A 16,891-nucleotide genomic window follows, 5' to 3' on the forward strand; every position below is an offset into this window, starting at 1 on the left:
TATTGAAAAAAAAAATTTTTTTTTTAATATTAAAAGAAAAAAATTTTTCCACTACATAAAGCATAAAGATCATCCGAGAATGACAAATCTTTACTTACTATAATTATGCTTTTTGTTGTGAGTCAATACTAAGTAAGAAGTTCAAAGCATTAAAATTTTAAACTTCGATTCCAATTGCTGGTCATAGCACTAATTGCTCAATTAATTCAGAACCATCAATTTGACTGTTAGTATAATTTAATATTTCCTTTGTTCATTTATTATCGTATATGCTCGTAAAAGAATAAAGCTATTGTCAACATTATGAATTTATGACAATGACAACAACAATGACATCTAGTTAAGAAAGTTTTCAATTTCTTTCGATATTGAAATCTTAATTTTGTTGATGCAAACTGCTGAAATCAACAGATTAAAACTTTCTCATAACTGTAGATTCTCTCTTTCATCTCTTCGTTCTATTGGTTTTGCTTCATATTGCACAACCTGTTTCCACCCTTTTCCATACAATCTCTAATAACTTACGTGAATTAATAAAATAATCAATAGTTTCACGTACTACACTTTTTCTTATACTTAAGTTGCATAACTTGCAAATACGATTTTATTGTTTGAAAATTCGACTGGAAATTCTTTTGAAACATAACAAACCTTTAAACGGAAGCATACCATTCCCAAAGTTCGTGGTACGAATAGTTCAAGCAGTTGATCTTCTTGGATGAGTGCTTCGAAGTTCTTTGCCAGGTCAATCATCTGTCATTTAGGATGATTGTTATAAAATTATTAACAACTGAAAGGAAGGAAGAAATTGACCTTCAGAAGGATAAATGAATCATACAGAAGTGAAAATTTTAAGTGAAACCTTTCTTAAATGCTTCTGCAATCCAGAAATGCCAAAATTTCGTAGCACAAACCATACTTTCAACGATCGAAATCTTCTTCCAAGAGCTATTTGAAAATGCTAAAATTATAATCTAAAAAGCATCGTTGGATTTAATCTGTTTTTCTTTACAATACTTCCTTTAAATACAGTCAATGCACTGTTGAATCTTTAAAGGACATTTAAAACTGAATTTTAAATTTAACTCTTCCAAGCAATTACTATCAGTTAGAATATGTAAAAGAATATATAAAAGCTTAGTTGTGTTCCGTGATAAAATCTTAATAAAAGTGGCAGTAAAACACAATAGCTAAGAGCTTTTAATAGATAATAAGTAAATTGTGATTTTGGCTAAAACATATAATAAAAAAATATTATTTGTAAAGCTATTCTTATTCTTTTCTTTTTTCAAATTACAAATAAAAAGACACTTAATCTGAAATCTCAAACATTACTCTTTTATATTTCTTATTATCGTAAACTGTATGATTGAAAAGAGAAATTACTCGATAATCAGTTGCACAAGTTTGATTATATTTTAAATAGATCGGATATTTTTCATATTGACATGAATGTAGCAATCAAAACAATTAACTTTGGTTTCTTTATTTGCATATCGTTCTATCATTATAGCTTCGTTCAAGCTGAACTTATATTTATCATTTAAACTAATAAAACTTTTCAGATGTGGATTTTAAGTGCATTTTTTATTTAAATGTATTTTTTATCCGTCAAGGAAGGATCTACAATTTATCAAAACGAAACTGTTCTCTGTTCGATGTGAACAGGTATGATAATATGCAGATTGAACTGTTTGATGAAACGAATCTTGGAATGTTGCAGTCAAAAACATAATAACATTCATGTTCGAAGGTCTGTTATTCATCTTTTTTTTTTTCAATTTAAAGTGAAAATTTAAATATCGTTAGTATGATGCTTATTAGAATCATTTCTGCATTTCTCATTTCTTTTCATTCACATTAATAAATGCATCCAGTAATTTTCAATTCTAATTATATTATTTAGCATAAGATATGCAATAAGTAAATATAAGATAATGGTTCTTAATTCTCGAGCATGACGTAGTTGCAGTAATGAAAAACACGTGGTAGATGTGGTCGTTGGTGGCGGTGGAATTGCTGGTACTTCGATTGCATATCATTTGGCGAAACGTGGCAAGGTGGTTGCCTTGCTTGAGCGAAATCGGTAACATTTGTAATGTTCCAAAGCAGTTTTTTTTTTTTTTTTTTCATTCAGCTACTTTCTAAAAAAGAAAACAAATTTTTTAAAAATATATAATACCTTAAGTGTTGGCCAGTATGGTGCAACGAGTGTAAGTGCTGGCCTGGTAACAGCTCCATTGCACTGGCAAGATCCGGCTAAACAATATATGGCCAAACATTCATTGGATTTATATGCCAATTTACGTCAAACTTCCAATTTCAGTTAATGTGAACTCCTCTGTTACCATTCTGTTGAATATATGGCTATTCTATTCATTTCTTATCATAAACTTTCACTAAAGTTTTCCGTTTTCTTTTTTTTTCTTTTTTTGTAAAAATTTTATTTTATAAGCTTATTTTAACTGAATACTTAGGGTACAGCCGCTGTGGTCGACTATATTTAACGAATACGCCAGAAGGTGAAATAAGCTTGCGACGAATGTTTTCACGTTCAACCATTTACGGCGAAGAAGCACAACTGTATAACAGTGTGGAAGAGATGCGGCGATGGTTTCCAAAATCAATTAGCACAAATGGCATCTGGGTTAGTTTATAAAAATTTTTCTCGAGTCAAACCTTCTTTCCTTACCATTTGAGCAATTTTGATTTCCGTTTTTATGTTTTAGTTAGCGTTGTTCTCGCCAAATGATGTTGCTTTAGATCCTATTGGTCTCTGTCAAGCATTAGGAAGGCGTGGTAGAGATCATGGTAAGCTTCCGTATAAATTAATTATACGCTTACTCGTTTGACACTTTAAAATCTCAGATTTATTCCGTAGAAATGAATTTTATAAGTCTATTTTAGATGCGTTATTTCAATACTAAATCCAGTTTATTTTTTAGGAGTACAAATATTCGAACAGTGTTTTGTTGAAGAAGTACTTGTTGATAAAGAACAAAAAGTAGTAGGAGTACTTACCAATCAAGGACAATTTGAAACTGGATGCTATGTTGATGCTACTGGAATTGTGAGTTCCTTTTGAAGTTATCCGTGTTTTCTTCAAAGCAGTTAGGAGTTAATTTGATTTTTTAAGTAAAAACGAATCAAGTTTGATTTTTGTGACTTTTCAAATTCAGAATCTTCGAATTCTACTTTAGGTGTCTGGATTTGATTTATATCTTCACATAATGTATTACAGTGGTGTGGTACTTCCCGAGTTAGTAAACTGCCAGCAGGCCATGTGATTATCGCTGCTCATCCTGCGACATATACATATCTGTCAACGAAGCGATTGCCCGATAAAGATATTAAGAGCAGTACGCCAAGTAAGATGCTTAATTTGTATATTGCTTCTAGATATAGCGTTAATTAAAAATATTTAAATTTATTTATTTTTTACAATTTACGTGTTATTTAGTTTTTACTCACGTGGATGAGAAAAATTATCTGTTTATGGATGAATCGCGGACGCTGTGTGCAGGTTTTACTCAAGATGATTTCCGTTCATTGAGTCGTCAGAGAATACTAGGGCAATGGATAGTGCCATCACCAGACTGGGATAAATTTTGTAAGTCACAAAAATAAAAACCTGAATATTTTCCAATCTCAGAAATATTTATAATACTATTTGCTTTTAATTAGAAATAAATATATTATATTTAGAACTTTATAGATCCAACGCTGAATAATTTATTGAATCGTTGCAACATTCTTGGTGAGACAGAATGTGGTGAACTGGTTTGTAATGCTGAATCATATACTGTCGATAAAAATCCCGTAATTGGTGAAATAGCTCAGGTTTTTTTATTTTTGAAATGTCGAATTTTGAAAAAGTGACCGTTTGAGTTTCTAAAACAAATACTCTTTGTGTTAAAAATTTGAAAATTGTAAATTCATCCATTGTTCAGATTCAAGGATACTATGTTGCAACAGGTTTCAATGGACAAGGATTGGCACTTGCTGGTGGCGCTGGAAATCTAGTTGCTGGATTAGTCTGTGGTGAGACATTGCCGGTTGACATTACACGTCTAGAAGTAACGCGATTTATTGATTTGCACGCGAGTCCACAATATCTAATTGAGCGAGTTCCTGAAGTAGCAGGTATCATTTAATATTCCGTTTTACCTTGAAAGAATTTGAATTATTCATTATTAAATTATTTTAGCCAAATTGTTTACAAATTCATACGAATATCATCAATATCAAACTGCTCGGAATTTGCGTACATCCCCTATCTATCATCAACTTAAAAAAGCTGGAGCTGTATTTGGTGAAGTAATGGGATATGAGAGGCCATTGTGGTATACAGAAGAAGATGGAGAAGGTTGCTTTTTGTCAAGAAAATTTTTATTTCCAGAAAGCATAAGCAATTGAGTGTGGTTTATTCACTCAGAATTTATGCTTAGAGAGTAAGGTTACTCTCTAAATACACTACTTTTGTTTCTGAGCTTGTGTACAAAATAGTTTTTGTGATGTGAAATAGTTCTCTAAGTGAATAAAACTAAAAAATTTCTTATTCTTATGTTTAAAATAGTTTGTTCAAGTGAATTTTTTCAGATACATCATTAAGTTTCTACAGTGGACAGTTCTCGCTGATTGGTAGACCAGAATGGTTTGAACTTGTAGCTCGTGAATATGATGCGTGTAGAGAACGTGTTGGAGTAATTGACCTGTCCAGTTTTGCCAAATTCAACATTGAAGTACGTTCGGTGGACACTCTGTCTTCATATTTTCAGATACACTTTCTATCCAGTTAACTATTCTTGAATCATCTGATTACTTCCTCACATCTAGAATCAAAATTTTAATGATTTTTTGATTACAATTTCGCCGTATTTTATTGTTATTTGTCTATTGTTTTTATTTTAGGGTCCTAATGTGGTGGAATTTTTGCAATACCTTTGTTCAGGAAATGTTAATGTTCCAGTAGGTTCTATAGTTTACACTGGCATGCAAAACGAACAGGGCGGTTTTGTCTCAGACTGTGCAATATGCAGATTGGAAGAAGACCAGTGCGTTTTTTAAGCATATTTTCGTAGACATTATTGAAATAGAAATGTACATTCTGATTACTTTTTTCTTGTTTATTTTGAGTGTCTGGCAGTTAACGAATATTTTGCAGATTCTTTGCTATTGTGCCTCCTGTACAGCAACTACGATTCTGTTTATGGTTAAAAAAGTGGGTGAAGAAATTGGGACATAAAATTTACGTTGGAGTTAGCAGTTATTATTTTTTTTTTTTGCATTCTGCCTTAAAGTATCGTTTGAATTTAAAATTCGCAACTCTGTAAAAGTCCAGAAGCTACAAAAAGTCATTTTTTTTAGTTCGGCTTTCTGGTTAAAGTTCAAGTCTATCCATATATTCAGAAATGGAAATGCATCTTTTTAGGATGTTACGGGGCATTATACTGTGTTAGATGTCGTTGGACCAAGCTCACGAGCTTTAATGGAAAAACTTACGGGAGAATCGATGTCCAGATGTGATTTCCCGTCTTTTTCTATACGAGTATATTTATTTGAAATAGATTTTAATGTAAGAACAAATGGCAAGGAACAGAAAAAAATGAGAAAAAAGTTTCATCTTTATTATTTTGATAGTTCCTTTTTGACTTCTCAACCAGTTTGCGTACTTTTAGATGTTATCTTCTGCAAGCAATAGTGAAGATCTGGTTTTCAGGAAATAGCTATTGGAATGGCTACTGGAATCCGAGCATTAAGTTTGACGCATACCGGGGAACTTGAATGGGAAATGTATATCCCAAATGAGGTGAATGATATAATTTTTTCTCATCTTTTTGAATCACACAGGTGTTTGTTTCTTAGGTTCATGAATAGAGCTTACTTGATGCTTAAATGAATTGTTTTTATGTTCATTTTTTATTATTTATTTGTTTTGTTAGCTTAGTAAACTATCTTTATATCACTGTTGAAGACCACAAAAAAAAGAAATTAGGGTTTTTTAGAATGTTTTTTAACTAACTTGAATTCAAACTTTGGTAACCATAAATAAATTTATTAAAAAACTTAAAGTTTTGGAAGCATTTTTCAGATTTTTATTACTTTAAATATAAGAAAATATTTTTCAGGTAGTACAAAATGTTTATGAACGTTTGATGGAACGTGGAAAAGAATATGGTGTTATGCATGCAGGGTTGGTTTTCGATATCTTTGTTTAGTAACTGTTTGCAGCTTATTGTTTCTTACTGATTGTGTTTAGGTATTATGCTTTGAGGCAGTTGCGTATCGAAAAATTCTTTGTTTGTTGGGGTCAAGATATTTCTACGGATGTAACACCACTCGAGTGTGGACGTACATATCGTGTTGATTTTCATGTATGTTTAATCTAAAATGTTGGAATGTTTTATATTTCTATGAAAAGTATTCAGTCCCAGAAAAGCCATGTTTTTCAAAAAAAAAAATTCTCCGAAATTGGATTTTATTCCAGAAGAATTTTATTGGGAAAGACGCATTGTTGGAGCAAAAAAGAAACGGCATTCGGAAACGATTTGTTCAGCTACTCGTGGGTAATCATGATTTAGATCATGATCCATGGCCACAGGGTGGTGAATTAATTTACAGATATGGCGAGCCAGTTGGACGTACAACGTCGGCTGCTTATGGCTATACTCTTAATTGTCAGGTAATCTTCCATTAGTTATACACATTCGTTACAAACAATTTTCGGTGATTATTTAAATGTAGAGGACGAATTTTTATTTCTTTATTTGCTCAAATGTAGTTATAAAATTTGTAAAGTTACAAAATTGTCTTTTTGTTAGGTATGCATTGGTTATATTGAAACTAAGGAGAAAATGACGATTGAATACATTAAAAATGGGAGCTATCAGTTGGATATAGCGGGAAAATTCTTTCCTGTACAAGTAAATTTATTCACGCCAAGCTTACCTATGATTTCTTCCGAACAACCTGATCATTATCGACCAACTCAAGATGGTGGTTGTTCTTTGTGAAGCCTGTATCCTTTCCTTATCTATTTACTTGTATTCTGTTATTTAAAATTTTGCATCTAATTATTATATTTCTGCACAAAAAAACGTTGCATTTCTTTAGTCTGGAAATTCTTTAACTGTGCTTAATTTATGCTCTTCCCGGTTTCACTGTACAGTTGTTTTCATCTTTATATTTCTTTCAGTAGTATTTTCAATAAAAGAAAAATTACCCAATCAAATTTTAGGATATAAAGATGAAACCATTCAATTTGTAGTCCTTATGCACGAAACAGGTATTTAGGGTGCTTTATCAAGCACACTTCTTCAATTAAACTTTGTAGCTTTAATTGTTTCTAATGTCACTATGCATTTTCTTGACTATATTAATTTGTGGAGAAATTTGTAGCATACTAATATTATAAACTGCACGGAGAAATCTTTGCTCCAGTCATTCAATATGCACTCACTCTATTCTACAATTCTATTTGTTTTCACTTCAAAGAGTGATTTAAACCAATTGAAGCACGAAAATTATAGACCGGAAATTTCTTTCCCAGTATTTGGCTGCCATTGATTTCCTCCTTCAGAAATTTGTGATAAGTTCTAAGGTTTCTTATCCAATCAGTGTAATAGGTTGGTTCTATCATTAATGTTGCGGTGTAATTCATTTTAGTATCTGCATTAATGTGCATAATTAAAGTATCAACTTTAGGAGCCATGAAGTCTAGATAGTTGAAATAAAGCATATCAGATATTATTGAACACAACATTTGTTTGATTAAAATGTGCTTCGAATTTTTATTCCCGGATCTTCTATTATTGTTTCAGATACACAACCAGATACAAAGGAATAATTTCACATTTTAGCACTCGTTCATAATGCATAATTTGCTAAATCCGAATTCTTAATAAATTTACGTTGGTAATGAAATAAATGCCTACTATGGACCTTGAGCATTTGCTTCTGCAGGATTTGCTTCATTCAATTGTGTTAGTTCGATCTTTTCACGAACCAGTGCTTCTGGATCACGTTTTGCTTGTTTTGGAAGGAGTCGTTCCGGATGTCGACTCATTTTATGATATAAATTTTGCAAAGCTAAATTACCCAAACGTTGTTTTGCTTTGCATTCAGTAATAATATCCGGCTTATCACCTACATCCCAACGAGTATGCAAAAAAATTTGCAAATTAGAGAGTTCATTTTGAAAGAAGAGAGCAACAATTATAGCTACAATTGCAGCTGTAATAATAGGAAATAGAAACATAGCAGCAAACCATCCAAGCACAGCCCATTTAGAATCATAACTCATCTCACCAACTTCATCAATAAACATAATCATTCGACGTTTAGTTTCAACCATTAAACGACCAGCTTTTACTAATCTGTTTGTAATACTAAGAAATGCATCCGTAATATTATCAATTGTATCCGAACGGGCATTATCAATATCCAAAAATAGATTTCTATCTGCTAACCATTGTTCTTCTCTCGTCTTCTTATTCAAATCTTTCGTCGCTTTCACATATATATCATTTGATGATAATAATAAATAGTAAAGGAGAAATATGATGAAACTAATAGGTACATTACAGAACATTATATCAAATAGTTCACCTCAGTATCACTTAATGTAAAATAAAGTAAATTAATGCAATGCTAATCATTACATAGAATTTCTATTTTATAACATAAATGTAATTTACATAATTCTATTAAAAAAATTTAAATATTCGTTCATACAGAAATTTGAGTGTTACAATTTATCAGACATAAAATAATTGTTTGAAGAGAACAAAGTATTAATAGAAGAATAAACATATATAAAAAAGTGTTTCTTCATTTTAATTAGAAATGCGACTAATTAAAATCAATGATCCATTCAAGTCTTTTTGGACAAACAAAAAATTGAATTGGAAATACTTGGCTCTCATATCAAATCAGATAAATTACTTTAATTAGGTTTGTACTCAATTTGCGAGATAAATTCATGCCTATGCGTTGGGTTTTGCGAACGTTCCGTGGCTAATTTTGCACGCTTTAGGGACGTGAACGGGTATGAGAGAAATTGTGCTGTTTCAATTACTTTTATTTCAGGCATTTGTTAGCTTCAGTAATACTTGGACGTGGGCACGAGTTCGTTACGATCCCGGATCACGTACACACGTGATACCTTAACTCGCTGCCTGCGTCATTCGTTCGTCTCACCAGTTACCCGTCAATCCCAACGTCTTTCTTTTTGGTGCGTTTTTTCAGGGTGCACTGAAAAAGAAAGCAAGAGTCTAAAGATATTTCTAGATCTTAAGATTTGCTGTACTTAATGTTGATGTGTTTCGATTCAGTGCTTTAACTATTTTCATTTTAGAAAATTATCAAGTTCTCGTGTCGTTATTTTTAATTCCTCAAAAGAACATTATTACTTTTGATAATTAAGTGAAACTATAGATATTTCGATGAAAGCTAGAAGAACCATGCCTAAATCCATTTCAAGAGATTTATTTAGTATCAGCGTGCAGTTGTGTCCACTGCTTTGTGACATGCATTGATATGTTGAAAAGTTATGACGAATTTGAACAGAATTTGTAACAGATATTTCTCTCAAATGCTAATAAAGTTTGGTAGATTGATGTAGATATGCTCATATAATTACGATCTATCTAATCTTATAATCATTTTAGTAAGCAGCAAACGTTGAACAATCATTTAAAAAGAGATAAAAGTAAAAGAATTTGGTCAATATTTGTTTACTGAAGTGTGTTCTCATGTGCTGAAATCATTTAATTACTATGGCTAGTCCAAGGACGCGACGTGTTATTCAAGACATTCGAGCTGTTCCTGGAAATAACGTTAGGTTTTTTTAAGTTTTTAGGAGTAAAAAGTCTGTTCAGTTCTTGCTATTTAGTCTTGAATCAGTTTTCTTTGTCATGTATGTTATTTTATTAGATCTGCTTTGAATGTGGCGCTAGTAATCCTCAATGGGCCAGTGTAACGTATGGGATTTGGTTATGTTTGGACTGTTCTGGTTTGCATCGTGGTTTAGGTGTACACGTCAGGTTGTTTTTGCTCATACTTTTTTGTCGAAAATAATTTTGTCTTATTTATTTATGTTTAAACTTTATTTAAACCTCTTGTATTGATAGTCGTATGGTAATATAAACAAAAATATCTTTGTTTTAGTTTTGTGCGATCCACAACAATGGATAAGTGGAAGGATAATGAGCTGAACAAAATGAAAGTTGGAGGCAATACAAAAGCATTAGAATTTTTAAAAAGTCAATCAGATTATCGATCAAACTGGTCTCTTCGAGAAAAATATAATTCAAGAGCTGCTGCTCTTTTAAGAGATAAGGCATGATTTTTAACTATTTGTCACACCAAGTTAAATAAACATTCGAAAATATACTTTCACAGAAACTTTAATCTTCCTATTTTCAGGTGTTAACAGAATCAGAAGGCCGTGAATGGTCAGCTGAAACGTCACCAGCGAAAAATTATACTCCGAACAATTCGTTAAATCCATCCCATTCCCAAATCAGTGGAAACAGCAGTTCAAATAGTTTATCAGCTTATTATGGAGGAAACACAACTCAGATTGGAAATGATTCATATCATTCTGATTATAATAATTCGTACTTACTTATTTTCTTATTTTAAATCGATTTATATCTTTGTATCTTTAAGATTTACCATTTCCTGTAGATCTACATTATTGTCTCTACTTCACTGCAGCTACATTGCAGTTCAAACTATATTTCTTTCTGTGATTGAGTTTTCTAATGATCTTAAAGGCACTTACGTTCTAGTTGTGTATTTCTTACGATTTTTTATTCTCGAAAAAATAATTTTATTAAAAATTTTAGTGGAAGTCGCTATCAAGGTTTTGGCAACGTATTGATGAATAATACCGATTCATCCAATGAATTGCTGTCTGGTGCTTTGTCATCTCTTTCTGTAGTAAGTTTTAATAACTTATTGCAATTCATTTTATTTACCGCTGTAAAAAATTTGCGGAATTTGGGATTAGATATTGCAGATAAATAATTCTCAACTATTTTTTTAGGGTTGGAATATGCTAAGTAAGGGGGCTACAACCGCTGCTATGTATGCCAAAGATATCAGCTCACAAGCAACAGCTAAAGCTACTGAACTCAGTGGAAGCGTTAGTAATCTAATCCTGCTAAATTTTTATGAATTTAAGCAAAACTACCACACGAGGAATTTTCATATAACTTAAGTGTGATCTAAATTATCTTATTTAACGTTACGGGAATTTAGGTTCGAGATGGGTCATTATTAAATAAACCAGCTTTGGGAAATTTAGCGCAGAAAGCCACCGAAATAGGGTCCAGATCATGGATGGGAATATCAAATTTTATCAAAAGTCCATCTCTACAAGGTTTCGTTGTACCAGGAAAAAGGTTAGCAGTTATTATTGTTCTTTATCCTAAAAATTATTTGCTGTGTAGAAATTTTTACTTCCAGAAAACTTTTACTATCGATGAACAGTTATGACGTTTTTTGTAATCATTAAATAACACAAGGGTTTAGATTTTTGCGTAGAAATCAAGTCACTGAGACTTCATTTCATTTTTAGCGATTATGAAGACTTAGCTACACCAGAAAATCAAGAGAGTAGATTATTTGAGGAACAATCAAGCAATTACCAAACATGCAAGTGAGTACTTTTTATTTTATAACAAAGCTCGCGAATATGAGGTTACACGAAAATTATTTATGCATCTCATAATAGTCACCTCATAATCATCAGAATATATTTGAAGTATTTTAGAAATAATTCAGTTCAATGTAACTCTCCAAAACCTTCAGTCTTATCTGATTTTTTCAATTACGGTTAGTCTTTCTTCTAATTTTTTTTTCTTTATAAAAGGTATGAACATTTTGCATTCCGTTTTGCACACCAGTCCCGTAAAACTTTCAAAAGTAAATCAGATAACTCAGAATAAAACGATAGGTGAACAGAGTAATCTATTTTAAGCCATGTTTTTAAATGTGGCAAGTAGATTCTTAGAAGTTATCTTTTCTCATGGATTGCTTACATTGCTATATTTGGTAATCCCATGTATAGGCAGTTCAGTTCAATTAAATTCGGCAACAGATCTGAAACAATCTAGCAACAAAACATCAACAAGAGCGAAAAGAGAAGTTTGTATTCCTATTTTTGCAAAACTTCATTAAATGAAAAGTATTAATGCTGGCCATTATTTCTCTTATAAAAAATTACTGATTGTCATTGTTTATCGTATAAAAATGTTAATGGTTATTTAATTTTACATTTTCCCATAATAACACTCATTCTAGAAAACGCCCCCACTAATTGATTTCTCTTTGGATGATAATAAAATGGCTCGCGTGCAGGAAAATCCAACCACAATAGGCAGCAAGAAAGCAGAGTCAAAAAAGGATTGGGACGATGATGCATGGGAATTGTTAAATCAATAAATTGATTTTTGAAAGTGGTTCCAGAACTGTTTAAAAAGATTTTCAGAGGAAGGAAAAATCTCTTATTTAAACAAAAACAGTTACATAATTTTACGGAAACGAGTACTTTATGCAGTTTTGAACAATCTATAAGTATGACATTCTTTTGAGATTGCAGGAACATGGGTGTGAATTTTATTTACTTTTTAAACATTTTAGATAAATATTTCTTTTTGTTTCCTGAACTTCTCTCCCTCTTCCCCTTCCCTCACTCCCCCCCTCTTCCCTCCTTCCCCTCTCTCCTCTCTCTTAAAAAAAAAAAATACTGTGGAATCGTTTCATATCAGTATGTATGCTTATTATTTATTTAGAAGCCCTTTTTTAAATGATCAGTTTAGTACTTATTGGAATTGGAACAAAGAGGTTCACTTTTCAGTACTTGTATTTATTATATTTTTATTACAATATTCTTGATATTCTTGAGTGGGGTTAACGTAATACTTCCGTGCGATATGCAGTTGAGCAGTAACTGGAAGTTAGGGCTACAAATCGGCTGATAATTCTTTTAATTTATTATTTCAATTGTGTCAAATGTTTCTAGCTTATATGTTGTAAATGAATGATTTCGTGGCTTAATTTTTTTGCATGCTTTGCATTCTATTTTTAATTTCGATATTTTAGCATTCTTCATATTCTTTTTTCCTAAATTCTTAAAATTTTTCTATAATACGAAATACTGTAGATTCATGTCATTCTTCATGGGAAGGAAAAAAGAAATTCATGAAAAATTATGAATGAAATGTTTCTGTTGTTTCACATTACACGTGCGCTGGTTTCTCTCTCGTTTATCTGTGATGTGTGTTGTCGGTTCTTTGGTCATAGCTGGTCATTTTGCTGGTCATTTGATGTATTCTGTACTGATTCTTTCTAAATGATAAAGATCATCTATTTGCTGACTTTATCGTTATCACACTGGCAAAGAATTCAGAATCCTTTATACTTGGACATATTCGTATTTATTTTTAAGTATTCGTTATTTTATGCTGGCGTATTCGATCTTTTCGGTCATTGTCGCATTTAGATTGACGTGTTGCACTGTGACCACGTCATTGACTTCTTAAACGTTTTTCTGAAAAAATAATTTATAGTAAGGCGAAGTGATTTATGAGATATTTCGCATCTCAACAGTGCATTCTGTATGATACAGGTGGACATTAGCATTGCTCTTCACTTTCACATTGCTGTTTTGCTTAGAAGATGAATCATTTGTGTTAAAATTAATTTTTTTTTTAAACTAAACTTTCAAAAAACCTTTAAGCCGATTTTTTTTAAACTTTAAAATGAAGATTTCAGTTGGAATTATTGTATTAAAAATAATGTGTAAGCTTAAAGTGTTGTTTTGATAAGAGATCGAGAAAGCATCATTAATGATAATATGCAATGATTAGAGAAATATTTGCAGAATTGGTATGAAGTTCTTAAAAAAGCTAAAATTTTCAAATCTCAATTGAATTATACATAAAACAAGTTTTAAATAACGAGAAAGTTCTGATACAGATAGAAATCTTAGGAAATTGTGTGTGATGGCTACTTTATTATGTGGTCATTGTTCCTCGTTTCCTAAGAGAGAGAGAGAGAGAGAGAGAGAGAGTGAGAGAGAGAGAGAGAGAGAGGTATGTGTTAAAAGTGGTCAAAAAGAGAAATAACCAATACATAATCTTTCACTATGACCTTATAACTACGAGATCCGCTTATATACCCGAAAATGTTTTATAACAATAAAAAATATATATAATCTTACAGACTTAGTTTGATTATATAACTATTAAAAATATATTTTATTGCATTGCAAACGTCATCTTATGAGAATATGTGACCACTCAAAGATTTACTTTAACAATAATAATATAAGTAATTTGGAAAATGGTCGAGAAAAAAAAAAAAAAAAAACAGAAAGCAAAAAAATCATTGTTTTTGATTTCATATGAAATAATAATTTCATATATGTACTTCTTTGACTTAAAATAATATCAATACAAACATAACTCTCTATCAATTTATATAATAAATCTGATGTAAGTGATAATGTCATGATGATGTTACATGATTATCATAAAAATTTCTGCACCATAAATTGAAAATTTACTTGGAATTTTTCCGATTTAAAATTTTTTCTTCCATTGACTGAATTTGTAAATTGACATTAAACTAGGAAATAAGTACTAGTAATATCAAATTTCATTTTAATTAAGTGTTAAAACTATTAAAAAATAGCAATTCATTAAAAAAAAAATTGATTAATTTATATGCATTACATGGGTACATATACGGTGTGATCATTTTACAACTTAAATAATAAAACAGACTTTAATAATTAAGTTTTTTGAAAAATATTAAAGTAGCGAAAAAAAATTTTAATGTAGATTTAATTCATTTTTGCAAATAAATTAATTTTTATTACAAATTTAAATATCGAATTTTTTGATAAACCAATAATTTGGAAGGGTTTGTGCATATTAAACTGGGAAAAAGTCTTACTAATACAAAAATTTTAATTTAATTAAGTGTTAAAATTTAATTAAATGGTATTAAAAAATAGTTCACTAAAAAAAAATAGATATTTTTTAAAAATATTTTCTAAAAATAGACAATTGATTATTTAGTTTGCATTTGTTGGGTGCTGGTCATCTACGATTTGATCACTTCGCAGCAAAAAAAATAAAATAAACTTCAAAAAAAAGCTTAATTATTAAGGTTATAACATTAATTCAGTAGCGAAATTAATCAAATTATTATTTAGTCATGGTTCTAATTTATTTTTACAAATAAAACAAATTTTAAATTAAAATTCGATGTGGTCATTTTTCAACTTGAAGAATTAATTAAACTTTAATAATTGAGTTTTTAGCACTATTTGTGTCGCGAAATTAATTAAATTTTTAAATATTCACAGTTTCAAATCACATCTGCAATTAAAATTAATTTTTATTTGAAATTTTGAATTTGATTATTGAATAAATCTTGCAATTTGTAAGAGTTTTTGTATATAGAACGAAGAAATAAGTTCTGGTATTATCAAATTTTATTTTTATTAAGTTTTTAAACTACTAAAAAATATAATTTAATTAGAAAAAAGACGTATTTGGAACTTAACTGATTATTTTCTATGTTCTGTATGGGCACTGGTCACATTCGGTGTGGTCATTTTTCAACTTAAATACTAAATTAAACTCTAATAATTAAGTTTCCAACACTATTTGTGTCGCGAAATTAACTAAATTTTAAGGTAATCATAGTTTTAGATCATTTTTAATATTTCAAACTTAAATTTCGATTATTGACAAAATGCTGCAATTTGTATTTTAAGGACAATTCAGTTTTTCCGATTTCATGATTTCATTTGGAGTAAAATAATAACCAGTACATATTGTATTATCATGTATTTCACCTAACAGAGTTTTTGAGTGCTTAACTTTATTTACTGATTGCAGCGGAGTCTTTTTCTTTTTTTGGTTATACTACAGGAGCACTTTATTCCTTTTCAGGTCGACAGATCGGTGAAATTGTCCTCAATTTCTAGCAGATTAACTGCGCTGAAGTTCTCATCTTTGTTAGTCTGCTGACAACATCGCTCCCCTGAGATCATATATGCAAATTTTGCTGGAATGGTGGAATTCACCCATCAATACGTACAGAAATCCCGAAGAAGTCAACATATATTCTATTCCCTCTCTCTCTTGGGGCGGTCTTGTCTGACTGACACAAAAGCCACTCCAGCATGACGTGACAAATCACTCATTGCTTAGTCTGATGCAATACACTAGTAGTATAGTTAGTGTTTCGGAAGAAGACAAATTCATCCATGAATCGACCTGCTTGCGTGCAGAACGAAAAGTATTACTGTATGCGATCAGAAAACGGAAGAAGACTGCTTGGCATCTTTGTGTGCATTGACAGGGAGAGCAGTGTAAGAAGGAGGAGGGCGACCATTGTAGTTGTCTTCGTTCGGGCAGTTCTGCCCAGTAAGTCCCTATTGTCTTCGTTCGGGCAGTTCTGCCCAGTAAGTCCCTATTGTCTTCGTTCGGGCAGTTCTGCCCAGTAAGTCCCTATTGTCTTCGTTCGGGCAGTTCTGCCCAGTAAGTCCCTATTGTCTTCGTTCGGGCAGTTCTGCCCAATAAGTCCCTATTTATCTTCACCCTATTTTCCTTTCCCAGACTTCCTTAGTTATAATTAATTGTTTGCTTATCGGCGGGGTGGTATTACTGTTGGGATTTTCGGGATTCTTTTCAGTTTGGAATTAATGATATTCGTTTGTTAGTATGTAGAGAGGATAAACAATGATACTTTGAAATTTTTTAGGTAATACGTTGTGTTTAATAGGTAAATTTTTTTTATTAGTCAAGCTGGAAGTCTTCTTGTTGCTTGATATTTGCTATTTTGTCATTGTGAGTAATTGTGACAT

At 31.1% G+C, this 16,891-nt stretch overlaps 4 protein-coding genes across 5 annotated transcripts; 3 read left to right on the forward strand and 1 right to left on the reverse strand.

Moving 5' to 3' along the window:
• Positions 1 to 1,670: 1,670 nt before the first annotated feature.
• Positions 1,671 to 7,013, forward strand: Bma-pdpr-1 (pyruvate dehydrogenase phosphatase regulatory subunit precursor, putative; the record flags this gene model as incomplete). The annotated part of the gene is made up of 20 exons (XM_001902913.2): positions 1,671 to 1,753; positions 1,973 to 2,086; positions 2,189 to 2,325; positions 2,478 to 2,647; positions 2,730 to 2,811; positions 2,946 to 3,070; positions 3,242 to 3,368; positions 3,461 to 3,610; positions 3,716 to 3,840; positions 3,951 to 4,143; positions 4,208 to 4,366; positions 4,600 to 4,742; positions 4,912 to 5,054; positions 5,165 to 5,258; positions 5,432 to 5,548; positions 5,720 to 5,809; positions 6,129 to 6,193; positions 6,260 to 6,374; positions 6,488 to 6,682; positions 6,822 to 7,013. 20 exons carry the CDS (start codon positions 1,671 to 1,673, stop codon positions 7,011 to 7,013), a joined length of 2,619 nt encoding a protein of 872 aa, XP_001902948.2.
• A 920-nt stretch (positions 7,014 to 7,933) lies between these two features.
• On the reverse strand, positions 7,934 to 8,590 carry Bm8512 (Uncharacterized protein; the record flags this gene model as incomplete). Its single annotated transcript, XM_001902912.2, has 1 exon — positions 7,934 to 8,590. The coding sequence occupies one exon, from the start codon at positions 8,588 to 8,590 to the stop codon at positions 7,934 to 7,936; it is 657 nt and encodes a 218-aa protein (XP_001902947.1).
• A 458-nt stretch (positions 8,591 to 9,048) lies between these two features.
• On the forward strand, positions 9,049 to 9,685 carry Bm173 (Uncharacterized protein; the record flags this gene model as incomplete). The annotated part of the gene is made up of 3 exons (XM_043079917.1): positions 9,049 to 9,126; positions 9,202 to 9,232; positions 9,669 to 9,685. The coding sequence occupies 3 exons, from the start codon at positions 9,049 to 9,051 to the stop codon at positions 9,683 to 9,685; spliced, it is 126 nt and encodes a 41-aa protein (XP_042935851.1).
• A 91-nt stretch (positions 9,686 to 9,776) lies between these two features.
• On the forward strand, positions 9,777 to 12,450 carry Bm4753 (the record flags this gene model as incomplete). Of its 2 annotated transcripts, none has more annotated exons than XM_043079918.1 (11): positions 9,777 to 9,836; positions 9,934 to 10,043; positions 10,168 to 10,339; positions 10,426 to 10,619; positions 10,851 to 10,944; positions 11,051 to 11,149; positions 11,266 to 11,408; positions 11,585 to 11,665; positions 11,780 to 11,841; positions 12,077 to 12,153; positions 12,310 to 12,450. In XM_043079918.1, 11 exons carry the CDS (start codon positions 9,777 to 9,779, stop codon positions 12,448 to 12,450), a joined length of 1,233 nt encoding a protein of 410 aa, XP_042935852.1. The 2 variants fall into 2 exon arrangements, with proteins under 2 accessions (XP_042935852.1, XP_042935853.1); XM_043079919.1 differs by having other exon boundaries at positions 12,086 to 12,153.
• Positions 12,451 to 16,891: the final 4,441 nt, after the last annotated feature.

The sequence above is a fragment of the Brugia malayi genome (genome assembly GCF_000002995.4).
Source record: "Brugia malayi strain FR3 genome assembly, contig: Bm_v4_Chr3_scaffold_001, whole genome shotgun sequence".
Lineage (NCBI taxonomy): Eukaryota > Metazoa > Nematoda > Chromadorea > Rhabditida > Onchocercidae > Brugia > Brugia malayi.